The sequence below is a fragment of the Camelus bactrianus genome, chromosome 16, assembly GCF_048773025.1.
Source record: "Camelus bactrianus isolate YW-2024 breed Bactrian camel chromosome 16, ASM4877302v1, whole genome shotgun sequence".
NCBI lineage: Eukaryota > Metazoa > Chordata > Mammalia > Artiodactyla > Camelidae > Camelus > Camelus bactrianus.
Window position 1 is genome coordinate 1,510,607 of NC_133554.1, and position 20,168 is coordinate 1,530,774.

A 20,168-nucleotide genomic window follows, 5' to 3' on the forward strand; every position below is an offset into this window, starting at 1 on the left:
GGAAGGACTGCACGGGAACGCTCCTCTGCGGGACGGCAGGAGCACCCTGTGCTGACACTGGACGGCGGGCCTGCGGCGCACACGCGACCCTGCGGTGCGGAGCTGGTTTAGACGTGGAACGAGCTGGAGGCCACCCCTTGCCCGGTGCTGTCAAAGGCCTGTTCACTGGCATCCTCCCCCCTCACCACGGTCTCCCCATGTGGACTCCATTTTTTTTTTCCTGCCAAAAGAAGGCAAGGGAGAAGGTGAAGGAGAGTTTGATGGTCATGCCAACCTCTTTCCTTCCCTCACCAAGAATCTCTTTAAAATTATCAAACTACGGTGGCTGCTGAGAACGCCACAAACGTGGACAGTGCCCAGGCCAAGACCAGAGTATCTGAGAGAGTATCATTCATTCGTTCCATAAATATTTACTGAGTACCTACTACTGGCCAGGTTCTATACTAGGTCCTGACGCTACAGTGAATGGGAAAGACAGATGCACATCAATGAACTGAAACAGGGTGAGGGCAGGGGAGCAGGGTCTGCTATCTCAGGCATGGTGGTCAGCGAAGGCTTCTCCAAGGAGGTGACATTTAAGCAGAGACTGAATCAAATGAGAAAGTTAGCTGAGCGCTCCAGGCCAAGGAGACAGCAGAGAGTGAAGGCCCTGACGTGGGGAGGGGCTCTGTGCTCTGCAAACAGCAAGGCCAGCGCTCCCACCACATGGGAGACTCATACAAAATGCAGCTGGAGAGAGGGCTGCAGCCCCGGACGCGCAGGCTCGCCAGACTCGGTGTGGCTTTGGGTTTTCTTCTAAATGTCAGGGTAAGCCACTGGGAAGTTCTGAGAAGGGAGCTAACACGGTCAAGCATCTCGTGTGAGGCTCACTGACGGCTGGGTGGGGGATAGGCTCTAGCAAAGTGTACCAGTCAGGGTCCAGCCAGGAAGAGAAGCCACTCTAATCACTGCAGGCAGTGCGAGTCTGGAGACTAATGTCAAAAGGAAGACGGCGGTGGTGTCAAAGATTAGAAGCTGCTAGAAATACCCCTGTGTGGAACCCACAGGGGCTGCCCCAGCACCTGTGCCACCTGGAGGTGCTGTCATGGTCACCCTGGATTTCCTGGAGAGGTGCCACCCTGACCGAGGAAGGAACTGCCAGAGCCCGGGATCATCCAGCACCACTTCCACTCCAGCAACGGCCGGCAACCGCCACGCTGCCGGATCCAGAAGCAGAGAGCTGCTGTGCTCCTGCGGCCTTCTGACCCCTGCCCACGCCTCCTACTGGCAGGCCTCGACTGGAAGCCAGCGGGCGCGAAAACACTCTGGGTCTGGGTGGGACAGCTTATAAAAGGGCAAGTGTAGGACTGAGAAATGGCACAGCAGTGACCTGCAGAGTCCACAGGAGACGCAGGGAAATGCGCAGGATGAAGTGCAGGTGAAAGGCACTTGGCTTGGACCAAGTAGAAGTGCTTGCATTCCATGTAGTTTCTGAAGCTCGAGCCTGGGTCAAGGGTAATTGCAAGGAGTTTGGCCGAGTACGTGGGATAAAGGATGGTACCATTTACTGGGACTAGGAACACCTGAGGAAGTTTGCATCGAATCTGTTTAGTGGGTGGGGACAAACCAAAAGTTCCACGGACGGTTACCCATAAGATGCCGACTGTGAACACCAGGAGAGATGAGCAGGACGCAGCAGAACACACCCGCGGGAGGTCAGAGGGAAGAGTGGGCCCAGAGACGGGTCTGAAGCCTCCTCTGAGCGCCATCGAGGGGATTAGATGAGGCCGTGACTGACACGAGAAGAGGCCCAACGGCGGAGCTTAGGGCACCTGAACACTTAAGGAGGCCTGGAAGGGGAGAACGTCCCAGAAAAGGAAAACCCAGAGGACTCAGGAAGGCTAAAAGAAAACCGGCAGCGCGAAGGGTGATGGCACCCAAGCTGCGGCAGCGTCTCCGGAAGGTGGACCCCGCAGGCGAGGCCAGGCCTCGGCTAACGGCCTATACCCAGAACAGAAGCGAGCTTTCCTCCAGCCACGCTGAGGACTGGCGTCCGGGAGCGCGGTCTCCACGTGCTCCTCGGCGCAGAGCTGCATTTCCTCGGGACAAAGAGCCACCCCCAGAGCCGACGGGACACGTGCGTAGAGGTTTCAGGAGAGCCCGAAGGGCAGGTTCTCGGGGAGCCGACTGCCCCTGGCGCCCGAGCGGACAGCCTGTCCCCCAGGACGGTGCGGGAGGAGCGACGACGCCCACACAGGCCACGGCGCCCCGGCCCACGGGCGCAGTCTTCCCCCGGGAAGACCGCGCGGGAGCCTCCGTGGGAAGAGCCGGGGGGGCGGGGGAGAGTCTGGGCGGGGCGGCCTGGCCCCCGCGCGTCCGGCTAGTAAGCGCAGGCCTGGCAGGGCGGTCTTCCACGGGCGCCCCGGGCGGGCGCGGTGGGCGCGGCGCAGGGGACGCGAGGGGCCCGGCTTCCGCGCGCGCGCACTGACCTTCAGGGGACGCTGCAGGCCGTCCGCGGCGGCTCCCGGGTGAGGCGGGAGGGGGAGCGGGAGCGGCTTTCCCCCGGCCCCTCCGCGCCCCGCGCCGCCCCCGCCGAACGCCGCGCCGCCCCGACTCTGTCGGCCTCCGCGGGCTGGGATCCCGGCACGACGGCGACCGGCTGCGGGTCACGTGGGCCGCGCCGGCCAATAGGGGCGCGGCTCGGGGTGGAGTCGGCCCGAGGGGCAGCAGTCCGGCAGTTGGCGGCGGAGCGAGCGAGCGAGCGAGCGAGCGAGCGGGGACGGAGGTGCGGCCGGGGTCGAGGCTGGGGGTGGCGGGGAGGCACCCTCGCCCCGGCGTCCACTCGCCCACCACGACGCCCGGTCTCCCCTCTACCCTCAGGATCCACAATGGAGCGCGAGGTCCAGCGGGTTCGCGCCGCCTTCCGGTCCGGCCGGTCGCGCCCCCTGACGTTCCGGCGGCAGCAGCTCGAGGCCCTGCGCCGTATGGTGCAAGAGCGCGAGAAGGACATCCTGGCGGCCATCACTGCCGACCTGAGCAAGGTGCGCCCGCCGGGGCTCCCGATCCCCCCGCCCCGCGCCCCCGGGCCTCCCGATACCCCCGCCCCGCGCCCCCGGGTGTCCCGGACCCCCTTCCCCCGCTCCCCGGGCCTCCCGCCTCCGCGGTTCCCCTTTGTGGATTACCTTTCCCGTTCTTGCCCGTTTTCTTGCTGCATTCACGGTCCCTTCCCTGGCGTTCATAGGAGTCCTTTGTACGTGCCGGGTCTCAGTAATTTGTCAGCTTCGTGTACAGCAGATACCTTCCTCCAGGACTGTTTCTTGTCTTCCCTTTGTCTGTGGTTTCCTACAGAGGCAGAGGCTTTGGGGTGGTCGCTGTGGCACTCACATTTCCCCCAGGACTTTGTGTCTCTGGCCTGTGCTCCTCCAACTCCAGTGCACTGGCCAGGCCCCCGGGGATCTTGTTTAAGTGCGCATGACGGTTCAGTAGGTCTGGGCAGGGGTCTGAGAACCCGAGTTTCTAAGGAGCTCCCAGGGCATACCTGCTGCCTGTTTTGGAACCATGCTCTGAGTAGCAAGGTTTTGGTCAGTGTTTAGGGTCTAAATATATTCTCCTGTATTTTGTAATAATATTGTTACCATTTTGTTTTTACTTTCTGTCTTCATTCTAGGGGTAACAAGCCTTGCTCTGGCTTTGTGAGACCCCCTTCCTCACTGGCCCCCCAAAGATTATTTTGAGGGGTAGTAAACGTGGGTAGTAACAACAGTAACTATGAAATTTCCTTTGTGGTAGTTTGGGTGGAGAGACTGTGACATCTAATAAACAAGGTGGGTTAAGTAAGACTCCAGAAAGTCTGGATTGTTTATTTTCCAAGCGTTTGTAAGCATATGTATAACAAAGAAGCACAATAAATGTCTTGCCCCTGAGGGTTTTACATTTGGCTGGGGAACAGAACATACACAGGTAAATGTGAGTGTAGCTGTAAGCCAGCGTATTAAGGTTGAAATACTAAGATACAAGTGAAAGCATAGTTGCAGTGATTGATAAAGGGCACACTTATGAACTAGGGAAGTCTTCCTGAAAGCTCATTTTTTCTTAAATTGAAGTGTAGTCAGTTTACAACATCATGTCAGTTTCTGGCCTGCGGCATAATAGTTCAGTCAGACATGTACATACATAGAATTGTTCTCATGTTGTTTCATTATAGCTTACTACAAGATACGGAATATAGTTCCCTGTGCTGTACATTATGAAAGTTACTGTTTAAGCCTGGCTTTAAATGACCGATGTAGAGAGCGTGGACGTGTTACAAAGGGAGTTAGCAAGTCTTTACTGTGGGCTTGGAGAGGGCAGGCACAGCCTGCCCGGCAGACCAGCTGGTCTGCCTACGCCAGCTGTCCCCGCGAGTGTGCCTGGCCGATCGTCTCTGACGTGCAGGGCTGTTTATCACACTCATGAAGGTTGGCTGTGATTCTCTCGCAACAGAGTGAACTCAACGCTTACAGTCAAGAAGTCATTAGTGTTCTTGGGGAAATTGATCTCGTGCTGGAGAAGCTTCCCGAATGGGCTGCTGCGACCCCAGCCAGGAAGAACCTGCTCACCATGCTGGACGAGGCCTACATTCAGCCTGAGCCCCTGGGGGTTGTGCTGATCATCGGAGCCTGGAACTACCCATTTATTCTCACCATCCAGCCTCTGATAGGCGCCATCGCTGCAGGTCTGGTGTCAGTGTGTCTCCTGCCTTCTCAGAGGGAGGGGCTTGTCCTCTCAAGGTGGTTGTAAATTAAGGATAGTGTGTAATTAAATATATTCGCTTTGGTGGCTTGCCTTGGTTTGCTTATACAAGTGTATTGAGAATTCATTAATACTAGTATTACGCATTCCGTGAGCTCCAGAGATTTGCACAGTGACTATTTTTTGAAGCACATGGGGATGAACCTGTGAGGGTGTAGAGGCATGCGTGAGTTGACAGCCCAGGAGTCTGGAGTCAGGCGTCCGTACTCTGATGTGGTTTCCGGTGCCGGCTCTGCGTTTGCATGAACCATTTGGTTCTGCCTGGCCAGTCTCATCCAGGTGAGGGCTGTGGGAGCATTGCTAGCTCAGATGTACAGCACCTGCGAGAGACTAGCTTCTCACTTCTCCAGGATCTAGATCAACAGCTTTGTGTTGACAAGGCTTGTTTGCCCAGTAATTCCGGGGTGAGCAGGAAACTCCAAGGGCGGGCATGAGTGAAGAGGGAGGGAAAGCTGGAGGCATTGGGGAAGTGATGGAGCCTCTTGACCCTGGGCATGGGGTGGGGGGCGGGGAGAGGAAGCGGGAGCAGGGGCAGGAGGAGGGGCTTGGCAGTGTCAGAGTACTTTGTCCTCACGTGGCTGTCAGGGTTACTCAAAAATGAGACAACACTGCCCTGCTTTCTGTTTTGTTTAGGAAATGCTGTGATTGTCAAGCCTTCTGAAATCAGTGAAAATACAGCCACTACCTTGGCCAAGCTCCTCCCTCAGTACCTAGACCAGGTAAGAGCGCCTCGGCCCGTCTTCAGCATGTGTGTCTGTCGCGGCAAGCCCACGTCTCGCCTTCTGCTCGTGCACTGTCGCCAACGGCCAGGCCTGCGGGTGCAGTCCCCTGGGGCCGCCCTCCGTCTTCTTAGTAGGAGAAAGTAAGTTCAAGACGAGCTGTGAGAAGCTCAGCTGTTTACTTTCACGGTTTCCGTGGAGCCTCCTCTGCTGCTTGAAATTTGGATCAACCTGTTTGATCTAACAGGATTTCAGGTGCATTCACTTTGTGAATGACTTAATGAGGGACTGGTACTGTGCTGGGCGCTCTGTCTTAATGGCCTGTGGTTATGTAGGAACACTTCTGCTTTTAAGTGGGCATGTTTGTGCGTGAAAACTCCAGAAAGTGGCTTCCTGAACCAGAGTGTGGACCCTCACTCAGAGTCAAGGTGCCAGCGTTTAGGTTTCAGAAGCCAGGTAGAGAAAACCATCTCTGAGTCAGAGTGTGGTCCCTCCACGCAGGGGTCGGGGGGGCTCCGTTCGCTGCACTGAGGGGCGGCTGTGCGGCATCGTGCCTGCAGTTGCACAGGTTACTTTCCAACAGCCCCAAGACCAGCCCCAGCTCTTGGAGAAACAGCGTTCTCTGCTGTCTCGTCACTGCTCCGGCAGCCCGCGGGGCAGTTTTTCTCTAAAAGCTGTGGGGCCCAGCTCAGAGGCATAGCGGAGACAGTGAGATGTCGTGGACTGAGCAGGGTCGGGAACTGGAAGACAGAGGTTGCAGGGCCTTCTCCGCCCCGATGGGAGAGCGGCTCCTGCCCTGCCCACCCTGCCTGCTGGGGGACCAGCCCCACGCGCTCCGTAGGCTTAGCCGTGGGCAGGAGAAAAGGTGAAGCACTTGCTGGGCAGCTGAACTTCGAGTGACGGAGACCGAGTGGCAGCGCGAGGTCGCCAGTTGGCTGGGGTCAGCACCCATGCCTGAGATGCTGCCCACCGCCCTTGGCTTCTGTTCTGGGTCACTTTTCACGTTGTTGTTGTCCAAGATGTCCCTCCCCTCTACCAGAAGCTCACAATAGCACGGGGCACGCGAGGCTCAGTCCAGAGCCCTGTGACTTCCCCCGGTGACGAGGGAAACGCAGGCTTGGAGGTGCGGGGCAGCCTGCCGGGGGGTCACACTGGCGGCTGACGGGGCCGGGCCTGACCGGCCAGACTTCCACACCGTCCAGTTGGTTCCTACCTTGGGCTGAGCCCCGCGCTGTCCAGGCTGGGACCGTCGCCCGTGGCCCGTGCCACAGTCACTAACAGCAGCCTCGTTCTCGCAAAGTCCGCCACTCGCATGGGCTGTCTCATGTGCTTCGTCTGCTCTCTTCTCCTTTGTGTCTCCATTGCTGGGCTCGGGGGGGAAACACTGGGCTCTGGTCAGTCCCACGTGGGTTTGGTTCTCAGATGCCACAAGACTCTTCTCCCCGGGTCCCCCGTCGGCCCTTCTTCCATTCTCCCAGGGGCCAGTCTCCATTTTCTCATGGTTTTACTGAATGCTACGTGTGTCTTTTGAAGAAGTGGCTCACGTTAGACAATAGGATTAATGTGGTGACACACAGATTTGTTTTTCCTTCTTTAAGGACCTATACGCTGTCATTAACGGTGGTGTCGAGGAAACCACAGAGCTTCTGAAGCATCGATTTGACCACATTCTTTACACGGGAAACGCCACTGTTGGAAAAATTGTCATGGAAGCTGCGGCCAAGCACCTGACCCCCGTGACTCTCGAACTGGGAGGGAAGAGCCCGTGCTACGTTGACAGAGACTGTGACCTGGACGTCGCCTGCAGGTGGGACTGGCTCTCTGGTTACCTGGGCTTTCCCAGCTCAGCGGAGACTTCCCTGACGGGCTAGCGTGGGCTCTTTGCGCTGGACCCCGGCGCTCAGGTGGTTGGCGTCTTCGCAGAGAACAGCACTCTTCCACAAAGTCCCCTGGTGCTGCCGCCAGGAGAGGTGAACACGAGGTCTTGAGGCCACGTGTTGTCCTTAGGAGGACTAAAAAGCTCTCTGTGTTCTCGGGATCGCTGATCTGGTGGGAAAGCTTCACTGTTCTGCTTGTAGGTGGTCCAAGGAGACGATGCAGAGTGCTGGGTGTGCCTCGTGAAGCCCTTACGTTCCCAAAGAAAGGGCGTCATGGTGCGCTCTTAACTGAGGTCCTTTGTTGAGAAAGCCAGTTCAACTCATGTTTTAATTCCGAGTAGCATCTTGCGTCTGAGAGCTAGGAAATGAAAGGTCTTGGGTCTCTCTGCTAAGGCAGGTTTGGCTCACAGCGAACCCACAACTGACCGTGCTCGGGCGATGCGCCGTCTCTCCCCCACACCAACCCCCCGACGAGGGAGGCGGGCAGGCGGCGTGGGCTTTAGGCTGGGGTCCAGGCTGGCCTCGTGAGTAGACATCTCCTTGCCGGAACAGGAGCCCCTGGGACAGTGGACTCCCGTCCGTGCTCGGACGCAGCTTTCCACGGGGCGGGTTCCCGTCCTGCTCGGCCCCGACACGCTGGCAGCAGCCCTGGAGCCCCAGCCAGAGAGCTGCAGTCATGCGCCACTCCTGTCCTCCCCAACGTCCTCTTGGCTGGGAGGGAGGACGAGGGCGTGGGGCTGCTGTCTCTCCCTGCCCCAGGGAGTGGCGCTGCTGCCGGTGAAGAGCCGCCCCTTGTGAGCTGGCGGAGGCCTTATCTGCTCCTCAGAACATCCTGTCGGCTGAAAATGCGTTCAAAGTTCCAGCCACCTGGTTTGGAGATGAGTGTTTGAAATGCTTTTGTTTTTCATAAAGATCACCAAGCACGCTTAGGCACACAGCTAGGTGACAGATGAGAGCACGCAGGGCCGGGGCAGGTGGCTGAGCGCCGTGCCTGTGTGGTTTCCGCAGACGCATCGCCTGGGGGAAGTACATGAACTGCGGCCAGACCTGCATCGCCCCCGACTACGTCCTCTGCGAGCCAGCCCTCCAGGACCAAATCGTGCAGAAGATGAAGGACGCCGTGAAGGTCTGTGCTCAGCGCAGCTCAGTCGCTGTTTCCTTAGGGAGCAGGGTGAAGCCAGCTCCTCCAGGCGCCACCCCTCCCCCGGCCCCTCCCCCGGAAGATTCCAGCCGCGCCTGAGATGAGTCAGTTTCCTGGCTGATGAGCAGTGCCCCACACACCTGCCGTAGAAGGCCTGCGGGCGCGGAGTTGTGCTGGTGGCGCGCGCCCTGAGACCGTCCAGGCATAGTTCCCGATCGATGCGTTAGCTGTAGGACACGCTTTAAAGACAAGCTCAGTAACCACGTGGTCGGGAAGGCGTCACCAGCCCTTCGGGCGCAGGCACAGGCCCTTGACAGATGTGGCCGTTGCTGGTCGAGGGTCAGTTCTCAGGTGTGCAGAGGGCCAGGGAGGCCAGCAGTCCGGAGGAGTGACTTAAGTTAAACACCTCTCCACGGCGTGCTTTTGACGCAGCTGTCGGTCCTTCTGGGTGTTTGAAGTGACGGTCTCGAGTGAGGGAGTTGAGGCCGCCTGGCGGTGTCCCAGGCCCAGCCTGACGACGTGCAGGGTTTGGGCTGGAAGGGAGGGTGGGAGAAGTTGCGGGAAGAGGCGCAGCGCCCCCACCAGGTGCTTCCTGAGCGCCAGTGGGGAGGCTTGGGACCCTGAGGCACACGGCTGTGACTGGGGAGGGGAGCTGTGCGAGACGCGGGGGTCTGAGGGGGAAGACGGGCCAGACAAGGAGACCGTGGAAGGGGGCTCGTCCAGGCTCCGGGAACGGGGGCTCCAGGATACTTGTGGGACTGGAGACTCCCGGGGATTAGAGACGATGTGCCTGGTAGAGTGCGGTGCTGAACACGGTTCTGAATGCAGTTCAGGGGGAGGCCCCCTGCCTGCCTTTGAGGCTTTCTGCTCTCAATGCAGGGCTTTTCCACCGAGGTCAGCTAGGAGCCCTTGAGACAATGTCCAGTCCTCACCCTCCAAAGAATGTGATTCAGGGGCCTGGGGTCTGCAGGGGACTCTGAGGTGCAGCCCATGTTGAAAACCACTGTGATGGCCCCGGAGCTGGGGCCCAGGAGTATGCATTTCACCAGGCTGCCCTGGGCCTTCTCATCGCACAGACAAGGCTGGCGGGCGGAGGGCGGCGGGCAGTGCTCACTTCCGTCAGGCAGGAAGTTGAGAGCTCCCACGAGGCTTTGAAGTGACGCCACAACTCAGAAACTTGGTGTTTGTTTTATGTAATAAACACTGATTGAATGTTTTTTGAGGTTCTTTTACTTTGAATAATTTACCAAAACTGTGTTCTGGTTTCGCAATGATCTGTGCCATGTGGAGATTCCAGTCTAGAGAAGATACAGCACAGTGAAGTGCAGAGCTCGGCGGAGGGTCCCGCAGACCGCCCCGGGGTGGACACTGCTGGTGCGGGGGCAGTGGCTCCCTGCTGCGGGCCCCCAGCTCCCGGCGTGGGGAGCGGAGCCGCGGCTGGTGCGCGGGCGCACGTGCAGCCCTCTGCACCCCCCGGGTCGATGGGGGATCTGTGTGCGTGCTTCAGCCCTTATCCTTGACCTACCAAAAAACTTGGGGGTGGGCGTTGTATTCTGTGGACAGAAAACCCGATTCGGGGGCATGAGTGAATTTTATAGTTACTGAAGAAATTTAACGTGTGGGTCTTTCGTGACAATTAAACACTATTATTTTAAACAGGAATTTTATGGAGAAAATATAAAAGAGTCTCCTGACTACGAGAGGATCATCAACCTCCGCCACTTTAAGAGGATTCTGAGTTTGCTGGAAGGACAGAAGGTGGCGTTCGGCGGGGAGACCGACGAGGCCACGCGCTACATAGGTGACGGGAGCCTGCCTGCTCGGGGTGGGGGGGCACTTCCACGGGTTCATTGACACTGGTTACTGACCCTAAACAAACTACCGGACGGGGAGTGTTTAACGCTGCTTTCTGGTTTGCTGCTCCCTTGTAAACCTGCATGTGTGATGATTGCACCTCTGTTGCACCTGCCATTGATATTCACACACACGCTTCATCTCGCTTTTCCTTCCTGGCAACCTTGAGAAGCAGAACTAAACTGTGTCATTATTTCCAGTTTCGGGCTGGGGAAAGGGCTCAGGGAAGGAGGCAGCTCGGCCACGACCCTACAGCTGGCAGGGGCAGTTCCCGTCCAGAAGCACCGTGCTCCCCTGTCACGCTCGGCCCCATTGCGTGTTTACTGCCTTCGTGGTTTTTATCTTTAGCCCTGAGTAAGCAGTACTTCTAAATCTTAAACACACTTACCTAAAGTAACATACGAGAGGACAGAAGAATCACACACAGCTGGGAAAGCTTCTCTGCATCTCTCTGCTTGCCCTGTCTTATCAGAGGATGCACACGTCACGAAAAATCCCCGCTTCTGAAAAGCAAACTTAAAGGACGTAGGTTGTGTGGAGAAGCGTGAGGAGCAGTCCCAGAGTGCTCCTGGGTGTCAGTTCAGTGGCTCAGTCACACCCTCAGGACCCCCGTTCTTTCATCTTGTGTCCTACCGTCCTCCACACGTGGACTCTGCCCACATCTCCGCTGGTCAGTGGCCACAGGTCTGTCGTGATCAGCTCAGACCAGCTGGGGACTTTCCCCTGACCTGGGGTCCGGGTCCTCTACACGTGGCTGTGTAGAGCGGGATGGACACCCAGACCACCTTGGTCCTCCAACCCAGGGATGCAGCGGGCAGTGCATTTGGGGGAGCAGCTGTGCACCCCTGGAGTGTGCTGGAAGGAGCTGTGCTCCGCCACGTGGCCAGGACAACCTAGTAGAGACCGAGGGAGAGCAGAGCAGACTCGGTGTCGGGTGTCCTCTCCTGCCGTTGAACGCCCGCCCCTCTACGGGGGCTTTCTGCACACTGCGGCTTGGGGGCGCCCTTGGTGTGGACGCTGGAGCTCTGCAGAGCTCTTGCGCATCCATGCGGCCCTCCTCTGTCGCTTCCCCACAGTGCACGGAGCGCTGAGCCAAGGCCTGGGGGACCCCACCCTTTTAACTGTTTTCCAAACTTGGCAGAGCTTTGGTACAGTTCAGAGAGCTCATATGCAGGAAAGCACTTGAATTAAGAAGTGTTGGCTGGACCCACAGAGGGACTATCTGCCTCCCAGAAAGACCCGTCCACAGAAAGATGTAACCACATGCACCTGTTAACGTGCGAGGGTGGCGCTGACAGGCTGAAACACAAACAGGACTTACTCTAGTCTGTGTCTCTGCCTTGGTTTGCACAGGGACCCCCGGTGCACGTGCTTGGAGACGTGGACTGTGCACGGCTCTTCCGCGCTCTCGGACTCTGTTCAGCAGACGACACTTGGGTGGGAGTGGGAGGGGGCTGTGGTGACCCAATGAGGCAGAGCTGCCTGAGGGCTGGCCTGTCCCTCTTCTCCGTCAGTGCTTTCATTTTGCTTGTTTCTTTTCAGCCCCAACAATACTCACTGACGTTGATCCTGGAAGCAAAGTGATGCAGGAAGAAATTTTTGGACCAGTTCTTCCGATAGTGCCCGTGAAGAGCGCCGAGGAGGCCGTGCGGTTCATCAATGAGCGGGAGAAGCCCCTGGCTCTCTACATATTTTCTCAGAACAATAAGGTAAACTTCGTAGCGGACAGGTGGCTCGCTGTCATGAGCCACGATCAGAAATAGTGCTTTCTTTGCCGTAAAGCACATGGTGATTGTTTCTGTGACGCTGGAGGCCCGCCAGCGAGGCTGTTCCCCTGGAGCGCCGCCTTGGGTAACCAGGCCCTGGGGTTTTCACCATAACCGCTCCCACACTCCCTGGGGCGAGAGCCGAGTCTTCAGCATAAATGTCACAAGTCTTACGACCCGTAACACCCCCCGGTACTTGGGAGACTTTCACGGGCCCAGATGAGAAGCCCTTCTGCTGTGAATCCACAAGGCCTTCCTGCGGAAGAGCCGCGCCCTCACCCCGTGGTGTCCACGCCCCCCCGCGGGGCTGTGCGGGTCAGAGATCACCTGCACCGCTGTGGAAGTGGTTGTGAGGGCTCGGACTCGAGTTTCCACAGCTGCCTTATCTTGTTGTTGGAGCGGTGGCCACACCACGTCACACCAGGCCGAGCGGCCCTTCCACCCCTGTGTGGCTTGCTCATCCGTACCCGAGGTGACTGGCTGCTGCGAAGGGACAGTGGCCTCACAGTGGGCCAGTGGGTTCCGGAGTCCCCTGAAGAAAGGGGAAAACTCAAGAGCGGAAGGTGCGGCCAGGCAGGGTCTGAGGAGTCCCCAAATGATGGGTTTCCTGCAGAGCCTCCGATGGCAACGTGCAGGTGGGCGTGGCAGCTTGTAGAGCGCGGTGCTGGCGGGACCTGGGTCTGAGGCCAGCCAGGTGAGACGAGCGTGCGGGGCTCAGTTCAGAACAGGTCAGTAAGGCAGCGGTCCGACAGCTTAAATGCCCAGAGAGAGCAGTGGGGGGGGGGCGTGCAGTGCCACAGTCAGCGGCGGCATTCACTACGAAGGACTCTCGGCTGGTTGGCGGCAGGGGATGTGACGTTTACCAGTCAGGTGTCGTTGCGCCTCTTCGGGTTTTGGGCCAACCAACAGTTTTCTTCAAAAACAGGATGCCAAATCTGAAACTGGAAATATTTTTCACATTCAATAAACATGAAATGGTATCTGTTAATCATGTGCTGTCATTTAGGGCAGAGATAGAAAAATACTAACATTTTTAAAGACCAGAGTGTAGTCTGAACTGTCCCTGATCAGATTGCTGCAGCCGTGGCCTCCCTCCAGGGACTGGATGTGCATCCGAGCATCAGCTACCCATCACGGTCACTGAACGGACCAACTGTAGGTCCCCGGTGTTGGGCTAGCTGCCCCCAGCCTGGAGGGGGCCGCAGGCCGCGAGCCAGGACTGCGTTCTGTTCCGTCCCCAGCTCACCAAGTGGTTGATCGACCACACGTCCAGCGGGGGTGTCACCGGCAACGACGTGATCATGCACTTCATGCTCAGCTCCCTGCCCTTCGGAGGAGTGGGTGAGTGCCCCCGGCCGCCTGCACAGCGCGCCACCCCTCACGCAGACATCGGGTGTCACATGAGTTGATGAGCTTCCTCTTTTTTTTCCTAACGGGGACTGAGTGACAGGCTCACCTGCCCGGAGCTGACAGCAGCCGAGGCTTCTGCTGTCCCTCTGCTGGCTGCTCGGTGCCCACCGCGCCGCCCCCAGCCCTCCGCCGGGAGCGGCCGCTCCTTGAACTGTTTCACAGCTGAGGAGAGCAGGGCTCCCCGTGCTCTCGGGAGGCCGGGCAGGAGGAGAGTCATTCTCAGTGAAGCTCAGGGACACAGCCTGGTGCCCCCTGCCCCCTCTCAGCTGTGACCTGTCTTCCTCTCACCCCAGAGATGATTGATGCAACTTCTTTTTTTCCTTCAGGCCATAAGGTGGTAGACTTGTTTGTTATCTAATAGAGATATTTCAAAATAACAAACACATCAAAGTTCTCACAACAAGAAGCAACCGGTATAAAAGCTTCCATCTTAAAAGCTCCTGCTTCAACTCTCCCTCTGTGTTGCATAAACAATCACTCGCTGGGGGTGGGGTGGCCCAGTGTAGCAGGACCACCTGCTCCTGATGGAGGCAGGCCTGTCCCCTGGTTCCCCTGGTAGCCACGTGTCCCTTCCGGGAATGTGAACATACTGCCAGCGTCTGGCCCTGTGCTGGCATGTGTAGGGGCGGGGGAGCTGGCAGGTGCAGGGACAGGGCAGGACCAGGCTGGAGCTGGCGATGCAGGGAGTGGGGACTGAAAGGAAGGAAGGTTGGTGGGGTGGGGGCTGGACTGGCCATCATCCTGCTGCCCCGATACTTAAAGGATTAGACTCTGCCGCCCCGAACCCCACCTCACCTCACCACTGCTGCACCAGGGCTCCCACAGGCACGTCCAGTGACGTGAGTTTGGTCCCTCTCCCCTGTCACCAGGCGGCTTGTGGCAGCATTGCCGTAGCCTCTCCTCTGACAAAACACACCTTGTTCCCTGAAATGCAGAAGGAATATAGCCTTTTCAAGAAAACTTGGCAAAGATGGAAGAGCCCAGAGAGTAAACGCACAGGTCGCCCGCACCCTGCTAGCTGAAGGTCACCTCTCCCCCTCGGGCGTGCGGAGTGGTGCGGCATTCCCGCGCCAGCATGCTTGTGTCTCCGTCGTCCTGGCTGCTCACTGTCCCAGTGTGAATGCGGCGCATTTGCTTGACTTCATTCCTGTGTCGGTTTTTTGCAATTTCAGGGGCTTGGGGGGGGGGGGTATTATGATTCTAATATATTTGGAGGCAATTTCTGACTATTCCCTTAGGAAAAGCGTCTAGAAACATAATTGCTGTACATGTTTTAAATGAAGTGCATTTTTATGCTCATTCTAAAAGTAATACAGGCCTTTTGGGAAAGGGGGCAAAACAGGACCGAAAGGCATAAGGAAATGTACCACCCCGCCCAGGCGTGTGCACGGGTAATACTTTGGCACGTAGTTTAGTTTTTTCTTTGACGTGCTTATATTTGATACACATTGCCAAACTTCCCTGTGGCTTCAGCTGTCCCCTAATGGATGCACCAGAGCCCGGGCCGTGCACACCGTGGAGCAGAGGAGTGAGCCTGGCCCAGGGCACAGCTTTCTCAGCGGGCTCAGCACCACCCAGCGTATGGCCTGCACCCCGGGCTGGGTTACTTCCCAGGAGCCTGGAGGGGAGGGAGCTGTGGCCCAGCCACGTGTGATGGTGGGGAAGGGCGTACGCAGCCCTCGGGGTCGGACTGGCCTGGGCTCACGTTCGGACTTTGCATCCTTCACCCTGGGCAGGTCACCTGACCCTGCCCAGCCCCCTTTCCACTCAGGAGTTGGGGTGACGATGCTGTGCACAGCGGGGTGGGGGGACGGTGAGCCTGGGCCGACACAGCGATGGTGACCCAGGGAGCTGCGGCCCCTGTGACGGGGTCGCCTCGCCGGGGTGCGGGGAGGTTGTGCAGGGCTGGAGGAGTCCGTGGCCGGCCGTGGCGCTCGCACCCACAGTGGAGCCTGTCCCCTCTGTTCCCTCGTTGCAGGTTCCAGCGGGATGGGAGCTTATCACGGGAAGTACAGCTTCGATACCTTTTCTCATCAGCGTCCCTGTTTATTAAAAAGCTTAAAGAGAGAAGGTGCTAACAAACTCAGATACCCTCCCAACAGCCCGTCGAAGGTGGACTGGGCAAAGTTCTTCTTGTTGAGACGCTTCAGCAGAGGGAAGCTGGGCCTCCTGTTACTCACGCTCCTGGGTGTCGTGGTGGCCGTGCTCATCAAGGTGAGTCCCGGGGCTGCCGGCCACGTCTCTTCTGTCTTAGGGGCGCCTCTGCTTTTATAAGTCAGTTCTCTCCTGCTGCCTCTCGGGCCGGTGAGCTGCAGCCTGCTGGCCAGCCCCAAGCCCTGGGAGCATCTCTGGGCTTCTGTCCCCAGCAGCAGAGCCGAGCCCTGCGGCCCAGCAGCCCGGTCCCCGGGAGCCATATGCGGCCCTGGGCTGAGCGTTTCTGCCCTGGAGGCCGCGCCTGCGGACTCTGAGCATCCTTCACTGCTGGTGTCTGTTTCAGTTTTGCTCTTTGACGTGCATGAACCCACAGGCCGCGCCGTGGACGGGAGGGTGCTGGTGACAGGCGCGGTGGGGACGCAGCTTTGGCAGAAGCAGCTTGAATGTTTTTCCTCCCAAGTTGATGGCCACGTTGAGCTTGTCTTTGTGCCTAGACGTGGGCAGGCCGCGAGGCCCTTGAGACACCTGGTGTCCCCAGGACTACTGGCGGCCCCATGGCTTGGAGAACGCCCTGGGTGACGGCAGTTGAGATGAGGTGGGGGCGGTGGTGCCCTTGGAGCTCCCGGCCAGCCAGCGAGACACGCTGAGGATTCTGATGACGTCCATGAACAACAGGCTTGGGAGAGAAGCGAGATCCAAGCAGTTAATGCGAACAGCTGTTTATCTCGTATTGTGTGTAAAATCTGGAAGGAGGTTGGCTCACCCTGCAGTTATTACAGCTCTGGTGGAACCGGAGGTCCCAGTTGCATTTGAAGTCCCTTGGATTTTCTCAGAGATACCAGGCTGGGCTGCAGAGAAGGGCCCTGGTGACTTTCCCGGTGGTTCACAGACGGGGCTGCCCGCCGGGCGCTGTCAGCCCGGCTCCATCTGCTGAGAGGAGGTGGGGCTCCTGCCTCCCTCCCTTCTGTGACGTGGGCCCACAGGGGGCACGCTTCCTTCTAGTTGTTTGCTCGTGTACGCTGGGAGGCTTACAGCTTATTGAGAAAAGGGTGTTTACCTTGCTTGTCAGACATCTGGGACCTGGGCCTGGAAGGAGTGTTAAAGGTTAGCCACAGCTTTTCAGGGTGAGGTGGGTTGCTGGAATCCTGAGAAATGTGCAGGCACGGTGGCTGGGTCCGGGCAAAGCACAGCTCACTTCCAGAAACGGACAGTCCCGTGTGCACCAGCCGTCCTGGGGGAAGTGCTCGCTGGCCCGTTCAGACCTAGTCTCCATTCTGTTCCATAATTTGAGGATAATCATAAAAAGCTCTAAGTCACTTTCTGTTTTGTTTTGGTTTTTAAGAACAGTTCAACTTAAGAGCTCAAGTAGCAAGCTTAGTGAATCAGGACATGTTGTGGGATTTAGAATTTTCTGTTCTTTTTGCTGCGTCTTCCTGAGAGGAGGGGTGTGCTTGGGTCACTGGTCACTATCTGCCTGTCTTGCTCTTTTCCTAAGACATTGGTCTCAGGCATCTTCTTGGTCAGGATGGAATTTCTCAGCCTCATGGAAAACTCAGTGGTCCAGGCAGGCGTGCTCCCCAGACCGGCCACGTTCCCAGGAAGGCCTCGCAGGTGACGCCCATGCCAGACGGGGGGGGGGGGGGGGGGGGGCAGAATGGCCTGCCCAGAGTCCCGAGAAGGGTTTGGCAAACAAGCCTTTCTCTGTTAGTGTCTGGGAAGTAGCAGCCTATAAAAACGCGTATTTAGCTGAAAACAAGAAAGTACAGCTCTGAGGCTGACCTAATTATGGCTGTGGGCAGGGCCTGTTCCGAGGCCACGCCGGCCGCAGCCCGCCCCTCTGCGGAGGAGGGCACGGGCACCCGGCGGCCCGGCCGGCGCCCACCCAGCTCCCTGCCCCCCTTGCTGCTGCGGCGGTTTGGGCTCAGTGTGAGGCGAAGACAGGTCTGGGGTTCTCCTCTCCGCTGCTGCTCTGCGCTGCTCTCTGCACCCCTGTGCTCTTCTGATCGAATCTCCTTTAAAGGAAACGAACCTAAATTGAACACTTACTTGAGAAATTTTTATTGGTTAAAATTGCAAACAGTTTTCTGTAATTACTTTTCTGCTCTTAGTTACTTAGCTTTGTGCTTGGATGTGGTTTTAGTTTTCAGTTTACCAGAACTGGAATGGCTTTGGAACATTTTAAAATGGGAAATTGAAAGCAGCGATGATCAGTCTAAAGGTAGCACGGTAGAATCTGAGCAGAGGCGTTTTCTGTGTGCATTTCAAAGTGCAAAACAGCAAGGTCCACTGTCTGACCTACAGCGGAAAGAGTATAATGGGAGCATCTGCGTACGTACGTGCACAACTGAAGCGCTGCGCCGTACGCCAGAGGTTAACACAGCATTGCAGATCGACTGTGCTCCAATAAGAAGTAAATAAACGTATACACAGAAACAAAGTAGGCCCCGGTGAAGCCTGTCGTAAGCTACAGGAGGCACTGTGCAGGCTTTAAAACGCTGAGGAACATTAAAGTTTAAAATGCATAAATGTCATACGCCCTTTGAAAATTAAATACGACCTTTGAACTCAGGTTGTGGCTCGCCTCTTCAGCCTCGGGGGGTTTCAATTAAATTCATTGCTACTTGGAAATTTGAGAAGCAGAATTTTGTATCAGTTTTCAGATTTCATGTGGAAACTTGAACCTCCTGCTTAACAATGCCAAGACACTAAAAAAGTATTCTCAATCCTGTCCCCACTCTGACGGCGCTCCTTGGTGCCGGCCAGACCCCGACCAGCCCCACCTGCCTTGTTACTGTTGTCGGGGGCACGGGGGGCGGTGCAGTCTCTCCTCCTCAGCCCACCCCACCCCACTTAGACTCCTTAGGGACCCGTGGGCCATGTTTCTCCAGCGCGTTTAGAGTCACTTAGGACGGGACGTGTTTGTCAGAGTCCCGATAGTGGGCTCGTTTCCAGGGCTGGCTGGGTGGGTTTTTAATCCGGCAGAGTAACCTGGATTCCCTTCTGCTCTCTGCAGGCTGGACACTGCTGAAGAGCGATCCTGTTCCACCTCCTCGTCTCTACTGAATTATTCTTCTTTTAAATAATTAATGAGCCAATGATTTTTAAATCCTACCAAAAATAGAAAGCTTGCAAATGCACCGTAATCGAACCTAAAGGTCATTGCCACTCACCATTAATCAAACCTGCCATCTCAGCCAAGCCCCAGCACGCCCCACCAGAAGCGAGGACGCTCTGAGGATCCGCATTCCACGGTGCTCCCCAGATCCTGGAGCTCTGGGCTGGGGAGGAGAGTGTGCTGGGTAAACCCCAGCTCCAGAACCTGCTCCGTGACTCCTCCACTCCAGTTCACGGAACACGGGACCCCTCCCCCCACTGGCATTGCTCTGTGAAGCCGTCCAGAGCTCAGCTGTCCAGGGACGTGAGGCGAGGTCTTTCCAGCCCCGCTTGAGGTTCGAGGACTAGGAGTCGGGGGTGGGGACGTGGGTCCCTGTCCCTCACCTGCTGGGACTTGACCTGTCCTGCAGGAGGCAGCCCTCCTTTCTCATCCATTCTCCGTCCTGCCTTGTATTTGTGACCATCTGTTGTGGGGTCCACTGTGACTGACGTCCCTCAAAGCATCTTGTAAGTCCTAGGGTCTCCTGGAAGACAGTTGCCAATTTCATGCAAGTGTCACCTGTCATTTTTATGGTGCCGGAGTTGCAGAATTCTGCCCCTTATTAAAACCTAAATGGCATTTTTTCATGCTGTAATCAAGGTACTTATAACAGTACCTACCCTTCATAGCGCCTTAAAGTTGCGAATGGGTCTTCAAGGACAAATATTTGTTTATTTCTGTAGCACAAGGGAAGTAAATTTCACTTTTTTAAACTTGAGAGCAAGCTTCTGAGTAGATTGGGTCCACAGAACTTACCGAGGGGACCATCTCCCATCGTGGCCAGGAGGCCTTGGATAGTCACCACTGCAGCCTGAGAGCCTCGGGGGGCAGGGGGAGGGGGCTCCTGGCTGCAGGGCCCACCCTCCCCGCCCTGAACACTCAGCAAGAGAACATAGCTCACCTTCCACTGCGTGTAATCAGCTCTGGAATGAATCTGTTCCATTACCGCTGCCTGAAGCATGTCACGTCTTCATCACGGGGTGAGGTGTCAGGAATTAATCACTAGGCTAGTTTAGGGAAAAGCTGCTTAAACATGGCTTTCGCTATCAGAATAGTCGATCATAAAATGTCTTAAACGTCAAGATGGAATTTTTGTTTGGTATACTAAATTGTACGTTATAATTTCTAGTTAAACTAAATTATTGGCTTGTCTAGTATATTTCTGCTTCAAAATAAATATATTTGATAAAATTGGCATGAACTGTAATAATATTCTTACTCAGATATGCCTTGTTGGAGCCAGTTCTTTGAGCATAAGTTTTCTCCAACTCAAAATCCATTTTTTGCCTTTATCTATTGGTCAACTTTAAAATATGCGTTCTC

The 20,168-nt window shown here is 56.8% G+C and overlaps 1 protein-coding gene and 1 long non-coding RNA gene across 7 annotated transcripts in view; one reads left to right on the forward strand and one right to left on the reverse strand.

The window, feature by feature from the left end:
• LOC141573547 (uncharacterized) overlaps nucleotides 1-2,627 on the reverse strand; it is a 52,787-nt gene extending 50,160 nt beyond the window's left edge. For 2 of the 6 annotated variants that reach the window (XR_012499339.1, XR_012499341.1), the window contains exon 1: nucleotides 2,469-2,624. This is a non-coding gene — a long non-coding RNA (uncharacterized LOC141573547). Of the gene's footprint in view, nucleotides 1-2,468 lie in introns of all 6 variants that reach the window. The other 4 variants (XR_012499343.1, XR_012499344.1, XR_012499340.1 and 1 more) reach the window with 3 other exon arrangements.
• A 1-nt stretch (nucleotide 2,628) lies between these two features.
• Nucleotides 2,629-20,040, forward strand: ALDH3A2 (aldehyde dehydrogenase 3 family member A2). Its single transcript, XM_074342044.1, has 11 exons — nucleotides 2,629-2,764; nucleotides 2,860-3,020; nucleotides 4,462-4,693; nucleotides 5,404-5,489; nucleotides 7,088-7,296; nucleotides 8,375-8,492; nucleotides 10,167-10,308; nucleotides 11,904-12,070; nucleotides 13,369-13,468; nucleotides 15,516-15,751; nucleotides 18,705-20,040. Exons 2-11 carry the CDS (start codon nucleotides 2,868-2,870, stop codon nucleotides 18,717-18,719), a joined length of 1,458 nt encoding a protein of 485 aa, XP_074198145.1. The 5' UTR covers nucleotides 2,629-2,764; nucleotides 2,860-2,867; the 3' UTR covers nucleotides 18,720-20,040.
• The last annotated feature ends 128 nt before the right edge of the window (nucleotides 20,041-20,168 follow it).

Bases quoted from the DNA above. Each gene is read 5' to 3' on its own strand.
- ALDH3A2 (XM_074342044.1), top strand. From the start codon at position 2,868: ATGGAGCGCGAGGTCCAGCGGGTTCGCGCCGCCTTCCGGTCCGGCCGG. The intron at 4,694-5,403 runs GTCTGGTGTCAG...TGTTTTGTTTAG, and splicing joins GATAGGCGCCATCGCTGCAG to GAAATGCTGTGATTGTCAAG. The intron at 13,469-15,515 runs GTGAGTGCCCCC...CCCTCGTTGCAG, and splicing joins CCTGCCCTTCGGAGGAGTGG to GTTCCAGCGGGATGGGAGCT.